This window comes from Leucoraja erinacea, chromosome 23, assembly GCF_028641065.1.
Source record: "Leucoraja erinacea ecotype New England chromosome 23, Leri_hhj_1, whole genome shotgun sequence".
Lineage (NCBI taxonomy): Eukaryota > Metazoa > Chordata > Chondrichthyes > Rajiformes > Rajidae > Leucoraja > Leucoraja erinaceus.
The window spans coordinates 21,558,839-21,578,427 of NC_073399.1; the positions used below are offsets into that span (position 1 = coordinate 21,558,839).

The 19,589-nt window shown below is 44.1% G+C and overlaps 1 protein-coding gene across 1 annotated transcript in view; it reads right to left on the minus strand.

Moving 5' to 3' along the window:
- Positions 1–10,498: 10,498 nt before the first annotated feature.
- Positions 10,499–19,589, minus strand: part of dhrs7cb (dehydrogenase/reductase (SDR family) member 7Cb) — a 39,228-nt gene continuing 30,137 nt past the window's right edge. Inside the window, exons 5-7 of the mRNA XM_055654075.1 lie at positions 17,633–17,725; positions 15,782–15,937; positions 10,499–11,943 (exon numbers count right to left, since the gene is read on the minus strand). Of these exons, the coding sequence (XP_055510050.1) occupies positions 11,735–11,943; positions 15,782–15,937; positions 17,633–17,725 (458 nt within the window). The 3' untranslated portion in view covers positions 10,499–11,734. The remainder of the gene's footprint in view (positions 11,944–15,781; positions 15,938–17,632; positions 17,726–19,589) is intronic.

Here is a 19,589-nt window from a genome sequence, read left to right on the forward strand (position 1 = left end):
CCCTCCTCCTGCCCTGCTCTGATCCCTCCTCCCAAATCCCCCTCCATCTTCCCTCCCCATTCCGGCTTCCCCCTCTATCCATGTCTCCCCTTTCCCTCTCTTTATGCTTTCCACCTACTGCCCTTTCCCCCCCCCCCCCCCCCTCCCCCCCCCCCCCCCCCCCCCCCCCCCCCCCTCCTCCCCCCCCCCCCCCCCCCCCCCCCCCTCCCCCCCCCCCCCCCCCCCTCCCCCCCCCCCCTCCCCCCCCCCCCTCCCCCCCCCCACCCTCCCCCCCCCCTCCCTCCCCCCCCCCCCCCCCCGTTGTTTTCCCCCCCCCCCCCCTTACTAGTTAGTGTCCTTCTGGTCCAGCAACATCTGCAGTTCAATGGTCCCATGGTTCAATGGTTTCTTTATTGTCACATCTACCGGGTACAGTGAAATACAATTTTTGCAAATGGCTCAGCAAAACTAGTACCATACATAAGCACAATCACTCAGATGTGTCCAGTATGCACAGAACAGCCCACTGGGTCCATATGCAAGAGGTGTCATTTTGACACCATTTTACAGTTTCAGCTGCAGCTGGCCACAAAGACCCGTTGTAGCCATCGCCTCCATTCCGATCGTCCTGCGAACCAATGCCTCTCTCCACGCCTGGCTCTTTTCAGCCCTTGTTCCCCGCGGGGGGGTACTTCCCATAGCCGACCTTGATAGTGCAGACGGTAAGACCCGCCCACGGTTCTCCTTGTTTCTAAAGAAAATAATGACTTGGACACCAGCTTTATATTCAAATCCAGCACATTTATAAATATGAGTGTGACATTCCATGTTAGGTCATAGTGAAATTTGGGCATTCTAGTATTACAACAGTGACTGCAGTGCAATACTCATGCTCCAGGGACCCAGGTTCAAGCCTGACCTCTAGTGCTCAGTGTCTGAGATTTTTTTTCTCTCTGTTAGCACTTAGATTTCGTCCAGGTATACCTGTTTCCTCTCAGATCCCAAAAATCTACAGGTTGCTATGTGCAGTTTTTGCGTGGTACCAATATTCTGCCACTAGGTGGGCTATGTTGCCTTTGCATGTGCATGGATTGCCTCAGTTAGCCATTTCCAGACCTGAATCAAAACTATGGCCACTTGGAAACATTGTGGGTAATTTTTCTTCAACATATAGGATTATAGCTTTAATTTCCCTAAGATCCACCTCGATCCCAAGTGTTATTGGCACTCAAGGTTTATACTTTAGCAGATGTGCATAATAATTTGCAATTTCAGAAAAAACACCATACACATAAGGTGAAAGGATGCATTTATAGGGGTGTGGCCATCAGAGGAATTTGGGGACATGGTGGAAAACAACTATTTATAAACCTTTCGGAGAGCATTAAAGAGCATCTCAATCTAACGGCACTTGTTTCTAAAAGATGACAGAGTGTGGAAGAGACCCTGGTGCGAGCCTCATCTATGGTGGCGGAGTGGAATCCCTTCCCACCTATGTTCTAGACACCTCAGACACCCTCCGCCGCCTCCACGCATTCCACTCTCTAGGCCCCCACCTCCTCATCTTCACCATGGATGTCCAGTCACTCTACACCTCCATCCCCCACCAGGATGGCCTCAAAGCCCTCCGGTTCTTCCTCGACCAGAGGAGCAACCTATACCCAGCCACTGACACTCTCCTCTGCCTAGCGGAGTTGGTCCTCACCCTCAACAACTTTACATTTGACTCCTCCCATTTCCTCCAAACACAAGGCGTAGCTATGGGCACACGCATGGGCCCCAGCTACGCCTGCCTCTTTGTCGGGTACGTTGAACAATCCTTGCTCAATACGTACCAGGGCCCCATCCCCGACCTCTACCTCCGTTACATTGACGACTGCTTTGGGGCCACCTCCTGCACCTACACACAACTGACTGACTTCATCCACTTCACCACCAACTTCCATCCGGCACTCCAATACACCTGGACCATTTCCGACACTTCCCTACCATTCCTTGACCTCACAATCTCCATCGCAGGGGACAGACTTCTGATCGACATACACTACAAACCAACTGATTCACATGGCTATCTGGATTACACGTCTTCCCACCCTGCCCCCTGTAAAGACTCCATCCCCTACTCCCAATTCCTCCGCCTACGCCGCATCTGTTCCCAGGATGAGACGTTCCACACCAAGGCATCGGAAATGTCCTCGTTCTTCAGATGTCCCCCCCGAATATGTGACATCTAGACTGGTGCGGCCTCATCGGGAGTTCCACATCGATCAGTGGGTCGGATTTATCCCCTACGGCTGGAGCTCTGGAACTCTGGCTTGGCCAGAGCCTGCAGATCCATTCCCATAGCCAAATTCTGTGACTGACTTTGCGGGTCGGTATCTTGGCCTAGGCGGACCGTTCCAGTCCCGTTGGGCTCCTCTCGGAGGGCATGACCCCAGTTGATCCAGAAAAACGGATAATCCAAAAGGGCCTGTTTAAACTAAACTAATCTCCGTGCTACACCATGTGTGTTACTATTCCCCCACTCCAAAATCATCATGAATAAAATAGGCAAATGCTATGATTCATTAACCTATTTGTTCACTATAGAATATTGAAATGTGTTCAACACTGAAAAAGCTTGAGCAATGGCCACTGCTGAACTCTGCGTAAATTAAACAAAATACCTGGGGAAATTACACACCTTTGGAATTATTCCACAGATGTCTGTGCAATGTAACTACCTGCTTATCGGCACAGTATCAACATCACATTTAATGCTAATTTATTTGGATTGTTTAGAAGAAAAATAAGCATTCTGATGCTTATCTAAAGTAATTTTATTTTTTAAGTATGCCTCTATATGTTCTTCCTGATGACAATGTAAAATTGTCGCTAGTGTATCTAGGATAGTGTTAGCGGGTGGGGATCACTGGTCAGTGCGGACTCGATGGGCCGAAGGGCTGTATCCCTAAACTAAAGTAAGCTAAAACTAAAATAACATAGAACAGTACAGCACAGGAACGGGCCCTTTGGTCCACAACGTCTGTGCCGAATATGACGCTTTGTTGAACTGATCTCGTCTGCCTGCACATGATCTCTATCCATTTATTCCCTGCACTTCCATGTGCCTATCCAAAAGCTTCTTAAACGCCACTATCCAGTGACACCACCCCTGACAATGCGTGCAAGCCCCCCATCACCCTCTGTGTATAATACTTGCCCTGCACATCTCCATTAAACTTTTCCCTCACACCTATAGCTATGTCCTCTAATGTTAGACATTTCTACCCTGGGAAATAGGTTCTGTGTCATTTTGGCGCCATTTTATATTTCGAGCTTCAGTCGGCCACGAAGGCCAATTGCAGCCATTGCCTATCTTTTGGTCGTCGCACAAACCGATGTCGCTATCCTGGCCTGGCCCTCTTCGGCCCATGTGCCCCAGTGGGCACCTCCCACAGCCAATCTTGAGGGCGTGGAGATAAGACCCCTGGTTCTTCTCACCGAACCTTTTATCCAGTCCACTGCCATCGCTGCCTCCCTCTGTCCTCCTCTCTGATTCTCCATCTTCAGGGACGAGCAGGGGCCCGGCTCGGCGGCCTTCCCTCGGGTGAGACAGGCCTGCGGTTGGGACACAGCTACGGCTCAGCGGGACCATTGGGAATTCCAAACATCTTAACTTCTGGATCAGCCTACCATGAAGGACCTTATCAAAAGCCTTACTAAAATCCATGTATACAACATCCGCTGCCCAAATCTTTGTCTCTCAAAAAAACTCAGTCAAGTTCGTGAGACATGAGCTCATAAGTTCATAAGTTCTAGAAGCAGAAGTAGGCCATTCAGCCCATCAAGTCTACTCCGCCATTCAATCATGGCTGATCTATCTTTCCCTCTCAACTCCATTCTCCTGCCTACGCCCCATAACTCCTGACACCCATACTACTCAAGAATCTATCTATCTCTGCCATAAATATATGCACTGAATTGGCCTCCACAGCATTCCGTGGCAAAGAATTCCACAGATTCACCACCCTCTGACTAAATAAATTCTTCCTTGTCTCCTTTCTAAAGGTACGATCTTTTATTCTGAGACTATGGCCTCTGGTACTAGAGCCTTTCACTAGTGGAAACATCTTCTCCACATTCACTCCAATTAGTCCTTTCTTTAGTAGGTAAGTTTCTCTGAGGTCTCCCCCCCCCCCCCCCCCCACCCCTCCCCCCCCCATCCTTCTAAACACAGGGAGTACAGGCCCAGAGCCGTCAAATGCTCATCAGGTGTTAACCCAATCATTCCTGTGATCATTCTCGTAAAATCTCCTCTCAACCCTCTCCAATGCCAGCATATCCTTCCTCAGATATTGGGCCCAAAATTGCTCACAAACTCCAAATGCATAACACTGCATTTATATGGCAATTAATTATAAAACTTCAGAATTATATTCCTGTTTTTGTATTGTAGCCCTCTCGACATAAATGCTAGCATTGTATTTGCCTTTCTTATTACTGATTCGACTTATTACTGATTCGACTTTTTGGGAATCCTGTACCAGCACTCCCAAGTCCCTTTGCACCTCAGATTTCTGAATTCTCTCCCCATTTGAAAATAGTCTATGTCTTTATTCCTACCATTAAAATGCATGCCCACACTTTGCTACGCTGTATTCCAACTGCCACTTCTCAGCCCACTCTCCCAAACTGCCCAAGTCCTTCTGCAGAGTCCCTGGTTTCTCTACACTACCTGCCTCTACACCTATCTTCATATCATCTGCAAATGTGGCCACAAAGCCTTCAATTCCCTCAGCCAAATCGTTTATATACACCATGAAGAATAATGGCCCCAGCACCTACCTCTGCTGAACTCTGCTAGTCACTGGCAGAGAAAGCCCCCTTTATTTCTACTCTTTGCCTTTTGCACTCCAGCCAACCTGCCATCCAGTATCTTCCCTCTGATACCATGGGCTCTCATCTTCTTTTGCACTCACGTGCAGCACTTTATCAAAGGCCGCCTGAAAATCCAGGTTTTCAGGAAATTCCAGGAATTCCAAAGGTTCGTTAGGCAAGATCTCACTTGGCCAAAACCATGTTGACTTCAGCCTATTTTATTGTGTGCTTCTAAGTACTCAGAAACCTTATCTTTTATAATGGACTATAATGGATATAATAAAATCTCACCAACCACTGAATTCAGACTAACCGGCCTATAGTTTCTACTCTGCTGCTTCGCTCCCTTCTTGGACAGCAGAGTATTATTTGCATTTTCCCAATCGTCTGTAACCACCCCTGACTCTAATGATTCTTGAAACATATTGAAAGAGCTGCCAAGTACAAAGTCATGTTGGTCACCCCTAATAAGCCGATTGGGTTTTGATATTTAATCCCATGCAATTCCACTAATTTCAACTAAAGTATATAACCATTTGAGACTGTGGCTGCAAGCCATCCTAAGCCTGGCCTATGAAAGGCTGTGGTGAACAGCCTCATGTGCTGACGTTTACAACGTGGATGGATGGAAATAGCCATTTGCACCCCACTTCGCCTGTGACCACGCAGTGCACCCATTACACTGCTTAAATTCAGGACACCGGACATCTTTGCGTAAAAAGACCACAAAATGATCAATAAAGATTTAAGAAATCCAGGCATATTATAATTGGATGACTTTCCATTCATTTATGCTCTTGTGGGCTGTCTATTCCCTTTGCTGGTATTGAGAATACCTGTGCAAATTTCAAGCCAGAATATTTTGAATATTTAACTCTTCAGGGTGTAGTGATTATACTTGCACACCATAACCCCCCCCCCCCCCCCCCCCCCCCAGAAAGCAGATATAATTTTGCCATTTTATCCCTATTTTACTATTACTGTAGGATTCTAGCATCAGCAAGAAGGTTTAATAGCATGAACATCATTTTGAAAGCCACTTTCATGAGCTAACCTGTGTCTCAAGGATCATTAATTCCATGAATAATATTGCAGCTTTAGGCCATAATGTAAGCAGCTATTACTGTACTTGAGAAGCAATACTTCAGAGTGGCAAACCCTATCAACATTTCTGCCATTCTGCAGCAGTCCCTTTTTCAATGTCACACTCTGAGTCAAATAGTTTAGGAATTTTCCAGAAAACTAAGTGTAGATGGCAACCTTCAGCATGACCTTACCAAACGGTTCTTTTGAATTTCGTTCTGGAGCCTTTTTTCCTCTCAGCTGCAAATCCGGTATTTCTGAAGTTTTGGAAGTAATGAGTCTTATTGCTAGATATCAAGCCAAAGACCTATCTGAATACAAGCAACACAGCAGAGGCTTCATGGCAGCATTTTAGTGTTACATCAAGTAGTGGAAGGCCTTCATCTCAGAGAAAATGCAATATAGAAAAAACGTGAGGTGTTGCATCTTGGGACGCCGAACAAGGGCAGGACCAAAGATCTTATAGCGAAGCTTCGCTATAAGATCTTTGGGCAGGACCTACACAGTGAACGATAGGCCTCTGAAGAATGTTGCAGAGCAGAGGGATCTAGGAATGCAGGTGCATGGTTCCTTGAAGGTCGAGTCGCAGGTAGATAAGGTGCTCAAAACGGCTTTTGGCACATTGGCCTTTATCAGTCAGAATATTGTGTATAGAAGTTGGGAGGTCATATTGCATTTGTATAAGACATTGGTCAGTGCATTTAGAATATTGTGTTCGGTTCTGGGCACCATGTTATAGGAAAGATATTGTCAAGCTTGAAAGGGTTCAGAGAAGATTTACGAGAATGTTGCCAGGACTAGAGGGTCTGATCTATAGGGAGAGGTTGAGTAGGCCGAGTCTTTATTCCTTGCTGCACAGGAGTTTGAAAGGTGGTCTTATAGAGGTGTATAAGATCATGAGAGGAATAAATCAGATGCACAGAATCTCTTGCCCAGAGTAGGGAAATCGAGGACTAGAGGACATAGGCTCAAGGTGAAGGGAAAAATATTTAATAGGAATCTGAGGGGTAACGTTTTCACACAAAGGGTTGTGGGCGTATGGAACAAGCTGCCAGAGGAAGTAGTTGAGGCTGGGACTATTCCAACGTTTAAGAAACAGTTGGACAGATACATGGATAGGACAAGTTTGGAGGGATATGGATCAAACGCATGCAGGTGGGACTAGTGTAGCTGGAACAAGTTGGTCGGTGTGGGCATGTTGTGCTGAAGGGCCTGTTTCCACACTATATCACTATGACTCTTGGTCTCGCCAATGTAGAGAAGTCTACTGTATCCGCTGTTCCAGGTGTCATCTTCTCTGCATCGGCGAGACAAGCGCAGGCTCGACAATAGTTTCGCTGAACACTTTCACTCAGTCCGTCTTAATCAACATGGCTCAGCATTTCAATTCCCCCTCCCATTCCCAATCTGACCTTTCTGCCCTGGGCCTCCTTTATTGTCAGAGTGAGGCCCAGCATAAATTGGAGGAACAGCACCTGGGTTTACACCCCAGTGGTATGAACATTGACTTTTCTAACTTCAGATAGCCCTTGCTTTCCATCTCTATCCCCTCCCCCTTCCCAGTTCTCCCATTAGTCTTACTGTCTCTGACTACATTCTATCTTTGTCCCGCCACCTCCCCTGACATCAGTCTGAAGAAGGGTCTCGACCAGAAACGTCACCCATTCCTTCTCTCCAGAGATGCTGCCTGCCTCGCTGAGTTACTCCAGCATTTTGTGTCTACCTTCGATTTAAACCAGCATCTGCAGTTCTTTCCTACACATTAATATTGAGCAAACGTATTGTAAACATTGGTCTAATTACATGTCTGATTGGCCAAAGCAAACATTAGTAATTTCACTAGACCTGAAGTTAGACCAATCAATCTACATTATTTGTTGCTTTCTCCTTGTGCTTTATGGTTGTGAATTGTTGCTTGTGTGTCAGTGAGCAGAGCAGAGTTCAGTAGAAATCCTAATATGCTCAGGGTTTCATGGTCACATTCTGCTTTGCCTTAACTAAAGACCAGTGCTATAGACTTAATAACAGTAAAATGTAACTAACTGTTGCAAACTCCCACCAATCTAAGCACTCATTATTAACAGTACCTACAGATTAGGGTAATCAACCTGAAACATTCACACTGTTTAGCTCTCCACTTATACTGCTTGATCCATTGCATATTTCCAGATTGTTTCTGTTTGTACTTGGAGTATAACAAGCCCAGTTGACATTTCAGGAAATACTAATTGGCTATTTCCCTGTCATTTTCAGTTCAGTTCAGTTTAGTTTACTGTCACGTGTACCAAGGTAGAGTTAAAAGCCTTTGTTCCGTGCTAACCAGCCAGCAGAAAGACAATACATTATCTAACCAGTCAGCAGAAAGACAATAATTTATAGATAAGGTCATTAAGATAGTATGTTGCTTTATTAGTGATAGTGCCAAAGTTTGCAGAATAACATTGAGACATTGAGATTCCCTACACAAATTACATATATTTAGTCTTATATTAGACTGCATGCAAATCAGTTAATTACACATTGTGGATTGAAATCACAATTGGCAGAACTAATACATGAAAGCAAAGTCGGTTTCTCTTGTTTTTCTGGCTCCATTCTAAATGCTCGCAATACCCATTTATTTTAAGTGGTTTAAATCTTACATCAAATTATCAGATGGAATTTCTGTAAGATGCCCTGTTTTGTTCTCTAATATCACTGCTTGGAATTTTGAAAAATCCATAATTAACTGCACTTATGACATGTTTTATGACTTTAAAATGGGGAAGGTGTTTTCTGACCTAATAGGAGACGTGATTTACTTCATGATGTGGAATGAAGCTCCTCAAATTCAGCTTCAATATTCAAACGATATTGTGTTGGCTTATCTCAGTCAAGGTGAAAGTATGCAATTACTTAACAGTGGACCAAAGGAAGCAAAATATTTAGTCATGATGCGAGTTGGAAATGTATGTGCATGGGATACTGTCAAAAATTGCAGCAGATACACCCACGCCACCTTTAAAAGATGAATAGCCAGCTAGGTTCACTTCAGAACTACATATCGGTAGGAATCACCATCATCAGGAGGAATGAAGAAAATAGGGGTGCATGGGTGGTACAAAAAAATACTTTTTATAATTACATAGAAACATAGAAAATAGGTGCAGGAGTAAGCCATTCGGCCCTTCGAGCCTGTACCGCCATTCGATATGATCATGGCTGATCATCCAACTCAGTATCCCATCCCTGCCTTCTTTCCATACCCCCTGATCCCTTTAGCCACAAGGGCTACATCTAACTCCCTCTTAAATATAGCCAATGAACTGGCCTCAACTACCTTCTGTGGCAGAGAATTCCACAGATTCACCACTCTCTGTGTAAAAAATGATTTTCTCATCTCGGTCCTAAAATACTTCCCTCTTATCCTTAAACTGTGACCCCTAGTTTAATTGCTAAATAACACATTTTGTGATATGATGTCACAATGACATTTGTATTGAGATTATTTTTACAAATATGAAGACAGGTGCCAAAATATAATGCCTTAAACAAATATCTGATAGAAACAGAGAAACAACAAGCATTAATACGGTGATTATCAAGTCTGTGATTTTTTTAATTATTCATGTACATAGTCAGCAAAGCAGAAATGTTCTCTAACGCCTCAGCCATCTTCTACAATTGTTCTTCGGGTAAAGGTATTTACATGTTGTTCGATAGAGACTTTAGAGCTGTAGTCTTAGCCATGCAGCACAGGAACAGATACTTTGGCCCTACTCATCCTTGCCAACCAAGATGCCCACCATGCTACTCTCATTTGCCCGGTCTTGATCATTTTCCTTTGATCAATATATTTCCAAGTCAGGATGGAATGTGACAGAGGAGAGCTGACTGCAATTCCAGTTGCCTTGACAAGTAACTTGAATGAATTTTGTACATGGGACCATAGCACTGTACCAAGTGAATGTTTCCTGCAGTGAATGGGTGCTAATCAGATGGGGTTAGGTTGCTTTAGGTTGCTTTATCCTAAATTGTGCTGATATATTGGGTTGCTTTTGGAGCTGTAATAACACTGAAGTCACACTCCTTTCTTGACACAATGGAACAGCTTTGACAAGCCAGGAGGTGAACTGCTCACCATGGAATACCTAGCATTTAACCTTAGGGCCACAGCTTGCATGTGGCTGCTGCAGTGACTCACATTATGTGTTGATGGTAGGGATTTGACAGGGATGGTATGGATGTTCATTGTCAAATATAGGAGGTTAGGTGTTCTTCTGGACAGATTATCTCTTGTCTTTAGAAGGGGTTGCTTCTTTATTTGAGGGTGCAAATGGAATTGAACATTACGCAACTAACAGTGAACATCACCATTCTGAACTTAAGAGATAATACAGCTGATGATGAACAAACTTCTACAGCAATGTTCTGAGACTCATATGATTGGTCTCGAACAACAATTACATGAAAACCATATGAAACAATACCAACTGCATTAAGATACATGTTTGTGGAAATGCTAAAGTGTGATAGCACATTATCCACACCTTGTCTCCCCCCACACCATTCCCCCACTCTTCTCTTCCCCCTCTTCCCTTTCTCTTACTATCCCTCCCTCCAATATACATTTCACTCCTTCTCTATCTTATTCCATATTTGTATTCTTTTGCCTCCATTTCGGCTCCAGCCTTTGTTACCAACTACACCAATCTGCTTATCACCCCTCTTCACCTGAACCTGCCACACCATTGTCAGTTTTTGTCCCACCCCTTCCCTCACTTCTCTACCAGCTTTCTCCCCTCTACTCCATCAATCTGAAGAGGGTCACAACGCAAGACACTGTGTCCATTTCTTCCCACAGATGCTGCCTGGCCTGCTGAGTTCCTCCAGCACTTTGCTTTTTACCTTATTCGCATATGACAAAAGTAGCAAAATTCCTGGAGATTTCAGAACTAAAATATATTAGAGATCTGAGCAATAAAAACTTCTGTCTTTGCACTTTAGTCCATTCAGTGCACCTAAAACTCTTGTATATCCTTTATTACATTGTCAAACGGTTCGGTTTGAACATGGAAGGCCAGATTGACCTTCTGACCTACAAAGATCTATCAGTGCTGGTCTATCAGTCAACTTAAATATCACAGTGAATTATCCAATAGGATTGATTGAATGCAGCTTAACTCTCACTGATGTTAGAATAAAAGTGAGACTATAGAAAATGCAAAGATCGAGCATAGTAGGGTTTTCAGCATTGCAAATCTACCATACTGGTTTGTTTCTCAATTCCACTATCTGTCTTTGCACCATTTCCCTTAATATCTTTGACTACAATAAATCTGCCTAACTCCTGAAAGCTCCAACGTTGCAGCATTCACAATGTTGTCAGGTGAAGACACTTCCAGATTCCTGACACATTTAATATAGGAAGTATTTTCTGATTTTGCTCCTGGTTATTTTAGTTCTAATTATAAGATTGTGTCCCTTCTTCTTTATAATCCAACTAAAAGTTAGATAATGTGTACTTTCCCCTACCAAATCCTTATGTTACTTTCAATACCTCAGTAAGATCATCCCTCAACTTCCTTATCTCAAGGGAATACAAACTAAATGTATCCAATTTGCCCTCATAACTTAATCCACCAAACCTCCATAATTTGTCAGAATAGAACACAGACGAAGAAAGGAGAAATGGGATAATGGTTAGGTAAAAAGCAATTCTAAAAGCGAGTTAAGAGGTAAATAAGTCAGAAAATAATAAGCATAATACATGGCAGAGATAGCAGGAGAGAGGGAGAAGTAATTTCATAGAATAAGGCTTAAAAAAGGAAAGTTATTGTTCTTCCTCTGTAATGGGTTGGCTTGAGATTCCAGCAGCAACAATTGCAAAAAATATTTCAGGAAAAAATGTCCTTAAATAGACAAATGCCTTTGAAACAGGATTTCCAATCATCACTTCCTTGCTGCCTCTGTTCACTGTGTACAACACTTCCTCAGCTACTTCCACTGGGTGGACACCATACGCCAACTTCCTGAAGAAAACTAAGCAGCATAAAACAAATAAAGAAACAATTAATGTGTAGGAAGGAACTGCAGATGCTGGTTTAAACCGAAGATAGACACAAAAAGCTGGTGTAACTCAGCGGGACAGGCAGCATCTCTGGAGAGAAGGAATGGGTGACGTTTCAGGTCGAGACCCTTCTTCAGACTGAGTCAGGGGATGGGGAGGAGGAGATACAGAAATAAGGAAGTGTAAGGTGTGAGAACGAGACATCAAAGTGGGTGAAGATCAATGAAAATGTAGAATAGATCATTGTTAGCTAGGAGAAAGTAACAACAAAGCATACTGAGATAAAGTGTAATCAGGGACAGTCAGACCAGTCGGAGAACTGGAATGGGAGAGACATGGAAAAAGAAGGAAAGCAAGGGTTACTTGAAGTTAGAAAAGTCAATATTCATACCACTGAGGTGTAAATTGCCCAAGCGAAATATGAGATGCTGTTCCTCCAATTTGCGCTGGGCCTCACTCTGACAATGGAGGAGGCCCAGGACAGAAAGGTCAGTGTGGAAATGGGAGGGGGAGTTCAAGTGTTCAGCAACCGGGAGATCAGGTAGGTTTAGGCGGACTGAGTGGTGTTCAATTAACAATCAATCAAAAAACAATTAACATCTCTTCCAATTTAATTTTCCCTCTTAGCCCCGTGCTTTATTTCAGTAGTTATTCTCAAACCTTCATAAAAGCGATTTTTCATGTTTGTTTCATTGATTAAAAATTGAATTTTAAATAATGCAGTATAATTCATGGAAGAGCAAAGGATATTTTCAATCTCCTTGATCATATGCATGGAAAAGGATTAATTCCTCAAAAAAAACACTATCTTGGGGTTATTCATGATAATTCCATTGTTAAATGTTCCACAAACTAAAATCTTGCCCATTTTTGCATGTCATTATTGTACTTTTAAGCAATTTCTTGAAATTGAAACATTTCTGTATATATCTCTGACAAATCACATGCAACTAAATAAATTCAAGTCTTACTACTGAGTTAGAAAGATTGGTCACTTAGTATTGCAATCCACAGCGATTATTATGAATGGTTTGTAATTATTAAAAATACCACATTTCCCAAATTAAGAATTGCTTTGAATCCCAGGGTGTGACTGATTGCAGTATTAGCTCTGAGACTTTGCAAATCACAGTTTAAATGTGCAAATATTGTATCCAGCTTGCATCTAGTTAAGATGGAAGGGAAGGCAGTTCTGCATACGACCTGAACCATTATCTCAACTAAACACATCTGCAAACCTATGGAAGCCAGAGTCAGCACCCCGCATAAAATGTTGTACACCCCTCTGCTACTGGATCTTCGACTTCCTAACCCACAGACCACAATCATTGAGGGTAGGTGACAAATCATTCTCTACAATCATTCTCACACTGGTGCCCCACATAGATGCGTGCTCAACCCTCTACTATGCTCCTGATACTCCCATGAATGTGCAGCCAAATACCAGTCCAACATAATCTACAAGTTCGCAGACAACACACTGTAGTGGGCTGATGTCAAACAATAACGCGACCGAGTATAAAAAGGAGATTGAGAATCTTGTAACATGGTGCCAAGCCTCTCCCTCAATGTCAGCAAGATAAAGGAGATTGTGATGTCTTCAGGAAACGAAGCAGTACACACACCCCAATCTATACTGATGGCACCGAAGCAGAGATGGTCGAAAGCTTCAAGTTCCTAGGAATAAATATCACCAGCTACATCAAAGCTATGGCCAAGAAAGCACACCAATGCCTCTATTTCCTTAGAAGGTTGAGGAAGTTCGGCATGTACCTATTACCTAACCACCCTCACCAACTTCTACAGATGCACGCTAGAAAGCATCTTTTCGGGATGCATCACAGCCTGGTTTGGGAACATCCAAGACCGTAAGAAATTGCAGAGAGCTATAGACGTAACTCAGACCATTGCACAAACTAGCCTTCCTTCCATTGACTCCATCCACTCTTCACACTGTCTTAGAAAGCCCACCAGCATAATCAAGGACTAGTCTCACCTCAGTCACTCCCTCTTCTCCTCTCTCCCATCAAGCAAGAGGTACAAAGATCAAAAACACACACCTCCAGATTCAGGAACAGTTTCTTCCCAGCTGTTTACAGGCAACTGAATGGTCATTTAATTAGGCAGAGTGCAGTCCTGAAGTAGACTGCTTTATTGCCCCAACAATGTTTTTAATTTTTCATGCCACAGTATTACATCCACCTCCAACAAAGTTCCCATGGGAGTGCAGCTAAACTTCAAAATTAATGAGATACTGTAAGTATATCATGTATATCAATTGTAATTCTATAACCCAATGGTGTACAGAGACAGGCCAGTAGCTACTAATACTGGAGCCCAGTGTTACACAATATTCTACCCCAATGTTATAAAGTGAATGTCCTGTTCTCACACTGGCATTATGCCATGACACACCTGCACTTGGAGGCATTGCATTCCAATCTGTAACACTGGCTTAATCCATGATTATCTGGGGGAAGTAACTGTTTCCATCAGCACCGTATCCCTGATTTAGTGGGTACAGGTTTGTACTCTATCTGCACACTATAATATACTTGTACCCAGTAACACACCAATATACGAAAAGTATTTTATCCCAGTGTGAAAGAATGATAGATCATACCCAGCAATATTGTACCTGCCTTATTCAATGAATGTGTTGTAAATAGCAATACTGTACTGCTAAAGAGTGAAAGATCTGAACCCTATTATAGTGTCACATAGTGGTATTCAGTGACAGTATTATTCCCATCTATACCGTACCCGTGTTATAAAGGAACAAACTGGATGTAGGCAGTGATAGACCTGGGCCCATCATCTTATATCCCTAAGAATAGAGCTGAATATGGTTCAGGATTTGGGCACATGCCTTATCAGATCTCTGGTTCCAGGTTTCATTTGATCTCCAGTCCTACGCTCCAGACGAGGCCTGCCCCCTGGATCTCTGGCCCCTGTTACCCAGCTTGAACAAGGGACACTGGCAATAGTCAAATGTTGAACATGAGCAGAGATAAATTCAGAATATAATTTTGCAGTCAAGGAAGTGCCTCATATTGACAAGGCTGAATTAATAATAACAAAGAAAGCTCAGTCTGGAGTCACAATATTTTCCAACCTCCACAGCCACAGTATTGCTTCATGACAGGGAGGAAGGCTTCAAGGCTCACAATGAATTGCATAATAACATCACAGTAACTCATTTTAAGATGTTTGGTTTGGCCTGGAGATCCCTATCCCTGCCCTACAGCCTTCTCTATGTTATTACAATAAATTTGACGTGGCATATCAAAGTCACGAGACAGCTCATTTTCCTAATAGCAGAACTATTATGCAGAACTGTTGATAACCCTAACCTTGTCAATTACCTTTCCTTTCGATCTCTCCCTCATTCCCTGTATCTGAAAATTAACATAATCTCTCACTATTCCCGACTCTAATGAGAGATCATCGATCCAAATGCTACCTCCATTTGCCTTGCTGCTGATACTGCCTGACCTTTTTGTACATTTCCACATTTTCTTCTTTTATTTCACTTTCTAGCATTTGTGGCATTTTGCATTTGTAAAATTTCTTGCTCCTTGAAATACCAAAGCGAAATTATTTTAGAAATTAACTCAATTGCTCTGCAAAGGTAAAATCATTAGCAAAATAAATTGGTCTTAACTGTCTGAAGTCTCAGGCTCAGTCACACCTGTGGATGCAGGATCTATTTCAACGCAAGGAATTTTCTTGCAGATAGATTTATTTTCCCCCTTTTTTTAAATCTCCTGATCCTTTTTAAAACAAGTGAATAATTATGATGGTTCTTACATTTCCAAATGGATGCCTCCCAATTCCCAGCTTCTGGCATTTGATGATAAGAACGGATGAATGTTGGGCTCACAGTGTTGACAGTAATGCCATATTCTGCAAATTCAGCCCGGAGGCAATCAAAAAAAGCTTGCAGTGCATGCTTTGAAGCAGCATCTTGAAAGAGATATAAAACATTGTCAGAATATTCTAAACTACAGCAAGATTTTAATAACTGTTCGAAATGGCAGAAATACTTCTTCCTCATTAATAATCAGTACGGGAGCACCTCAAGGCTGTGTGCTCAGCCCCCCCCCTGCTCTACTCACTCTATACTCATGACTGTGTAGCCGGACACAGTGCGAACTCCATCTTCAACTTCGCCGACGACATCACCGTTGTTGGACGAATTACAGATGGTGATGAGTCAGAGTATAGAAGTGAGATTGACCGATTGACCAAATGGTGCCAGCACAACAACCTGGCTCTCAATATCAGTAAAACCAATGAACTGATTGTGGACTTTGGAAGAGGAAAGATGAGGACCCACAATCCTGTTTATTATGGTGGAGAGAGTCAAAAACTTCAAATTCCTGGGCGTGCATCTTTCCGAAGATCTTTCCTGGACCCAGCACACTGATGCAATTATGAATAAAGTACATCAATGCCTCTACTTCCTGAGAAGATTACGGAGATTTGGTATGTCAGAGAGGATTCTCTTGAACTTCTACAGGTGTACAGTAGAGAGCACATTGACTGGTTACATCATGGCCTGGTTCAGCAACTTGAACGCTCGGGAGCAGAAAAGACTGCAAAAGGTTGTGAACACTGCCCAGTCCATCACAGACTCTGACCTCCCCACCATCTAAGGGATTTATCGGAGTCGCTGCTTCAAAAAGGCAGCCAGCATCATCAGACCCACACCACCCTGGCCACACACTCATTTCACCCCTGCCATCGGGAAGAAGGTACAGGAGCCTGAAAACTGTAAAGTCCAGGTTCAGGAACATCTTCTCCCCCACAGCCATCAGGCTATTAAACACTACAACCTCAAATAAGCTCTGAACTTCAATAGACAATCATTATTATTATTATTATTCTCATTATTGCACTATTGTTTATTTTTTGAGTATGGGTGTGTATGTACTGTATATATATATATATATATATATATGTGTGTGTGTGTGTGTATGTGTGTGTGTGTGCGTGTGTGTGTGTGTGATATGTGTGTGTGTGTGTGTGTGTGTGTGTGTGTGTGTGTGTGTGTGTGTGTGTGTGTGTGTGTGTGTGTGTGTGTGTGTGTGTGTGTGCGTGTGTGTGCACGTACTTGTGGGTATGTGTATATATACACACTGAACTTTTTTTCTCTCTCTTTTATCATATTATTTTCAGTGTACTATGTTTACTTATTCTGTTGTGCTGCAGCAAGTAAGAGTTTCATTGTTGTATCTGGGACTCATGACAAAAAAACACTCTTGACTCTTGAGAATTTTTAAGAAAGCACAATTGATCATTCATTATTTTGATCATATTAGCTTGGTTGAAATGCAGTGAAAGATTGTGTTAGCATGTAATACTGAATTATCCTACTAAAATACAACTCAAGGTTGTTATGTTAAACCTTAGTTAAGAACAAACTGCAGGTTATTCAGTCATTACATTTTCCACAGTGTCTAACGTCAAATTCCTGTATGAGCAGTAAGGTAAAGAATGGATGTGTTTCAACTCAGTGTTACTGAACCACAGGTCAGAAGAATGCTCCATGTTTTGCATGCAGTTAGTGTGATGTCTTATGCATGATATTTGCATGCACTGATATTTCCTTTTTATTTTATTAATGAACATACTGAGCAAATTCTGTGTAAATCTTACAGGCTGCACGGAATGGAAGTCCTAATTTTCCTTGGATACTGTTGACCAGCACAATTTGACCATTATGTCTAGCGATCATCGGTGGAAGAAGCTCTGTGAAGAAGAAGAGATGCTGTTCAACGATTAAAACAATCTGTGTCGAATTTATTGTAAATCTATATGTCTCTCGTGACATCGTCCACAAATGAAATGTTAAACATTACATCAATATGATTGAATTGACTCCTTTCAAATCCTGTTCCTTCAGGACTATAACATAATGGAATTACCTCATCTTATCTCACAATTATCCTTATTCTATTGCGGGGTTGTGTAGTCTGATCCTCCTACCATTATCTTCTTATGGTCTCTGTGATATTCCTGTTGTGGCGGCTCCCAAGAGTCGGGCCATTCCACCATCGAACCCTTCGGCACTAGTCCGGGGGTGGCCCTTAGCTACAGGGATAAAGGGCAGGTGTTTAGGTGCGATCTTTCTCTTTCAGACCAGACTGGTCAAGAGAACAACACCTAATAAAAGTCCTCCCGAAATACCTGGCTCCTCGCCTTCATTTCGGGCTTATCACCGCGCTACATTGGTGACCTCGATGCTCCATTGGTGTCATAATGAAGTCAAAGGACAGAGCCGCCTGGTCATTCGCCTCACAGGCCGACCGGGCCCTGTCTCTTGACGCGGTCTCTGTTAAACTACCTACGTTCTGGATCGCCCGGTCTCGCGTCTGGTTTCAGCAGGCGGAGGCCCAATTCCAGCTGCGGGGCATTACAGCGGACGACACCCGCTACTTCTACCTGGTGGGGGCCCTCAACTAGGACACGGCCGGAGCAGTCACTCAGTTCTTCAAAGAACCCCCCGGCGGCCGAGAAATACCTCGGCCTTAAGGAGCTCCTGCTCCAGGTTTACGGGCTCAGCCAGATCCTGCACATGGAGGGTCTAGATGACTGATGACCATCAAGCCTCCTGAACGATATGGTCGCGCTCCTGGATGGGCACACGCCGTTCCTCCTGTTTGAGTACACGTACCTGCATCTGCTGCCGGCCTACATCCGCCTGCAGCTCACTGACGACTCGTTCACTGACGCGCTGTGGATGGCGCACCGGGATGATGTCAGCGCGCTGGCTGTCACTACAGCAGCACCCGATTCCCTCCAGTTTGGCGAGGGAGCCGTGGAGGGAGTGACAGCTGCGCTCCGGAGGCCTGTGTGATCGCCCCCCGTGGCCGTGGCGGATACCGCACCTGCAGTCCCACATCAGCAGGCTCCAAGCGCCACCGGCAGGAGGCACTGGTGCTATTACCACCAATGCTGGGGTGTTGCAGCACGACAATGCTGCCAGCCGTGCATGTTCCCGGGAAATGCCGGTGCCGACTGCCAATAGTCCCCGCCGCTGCCGGCCAGATTCACCGCCTCTTCGCCTGGGATCGGCACTCCGGGAGTTGCTTCCTCGTGGATGGGTCAGAACTGCGCATCCTGCTCCCTTCACTGGCGGACATTCATTCCGGTAAGCGGGGTACCATCCTCACCATGGCGAATGGCAGCCCCATCCGTACGAATGGGGTTTGCACGGTCCCGATCGTTTTTGGCTCCTGTCATTTCTCGTGGCAGTTTATCATCGCCGATGTCTCCCAGCCGTTGCTCGGTGCCGAATTCCTCCGGGTTCACTCCCTCCTGGTGGATGTCAGGCGGCAGCGCTTGTTCACGCCGCAACAATGGAACCAATCACACTGCATCTGAGTGAACCGATTGCACGCCCCTGTCGTCCGTGGATTCCTGTTTTGCTCATGTCTTGACCGCGTTCCCGGACATCCTGGCCCCACAGGTCTGGTCATCGACTCCCGAGCACGGGGTGGTGCATTTCATACCGACTACCAGCCCAACCTTCCATGCACGAGCACGCTGACTGCCGCCTGAGAAGCTACGCCTGTCATGGTAGGAGGTCCGCACGATGGAGTCCTTGGGGATC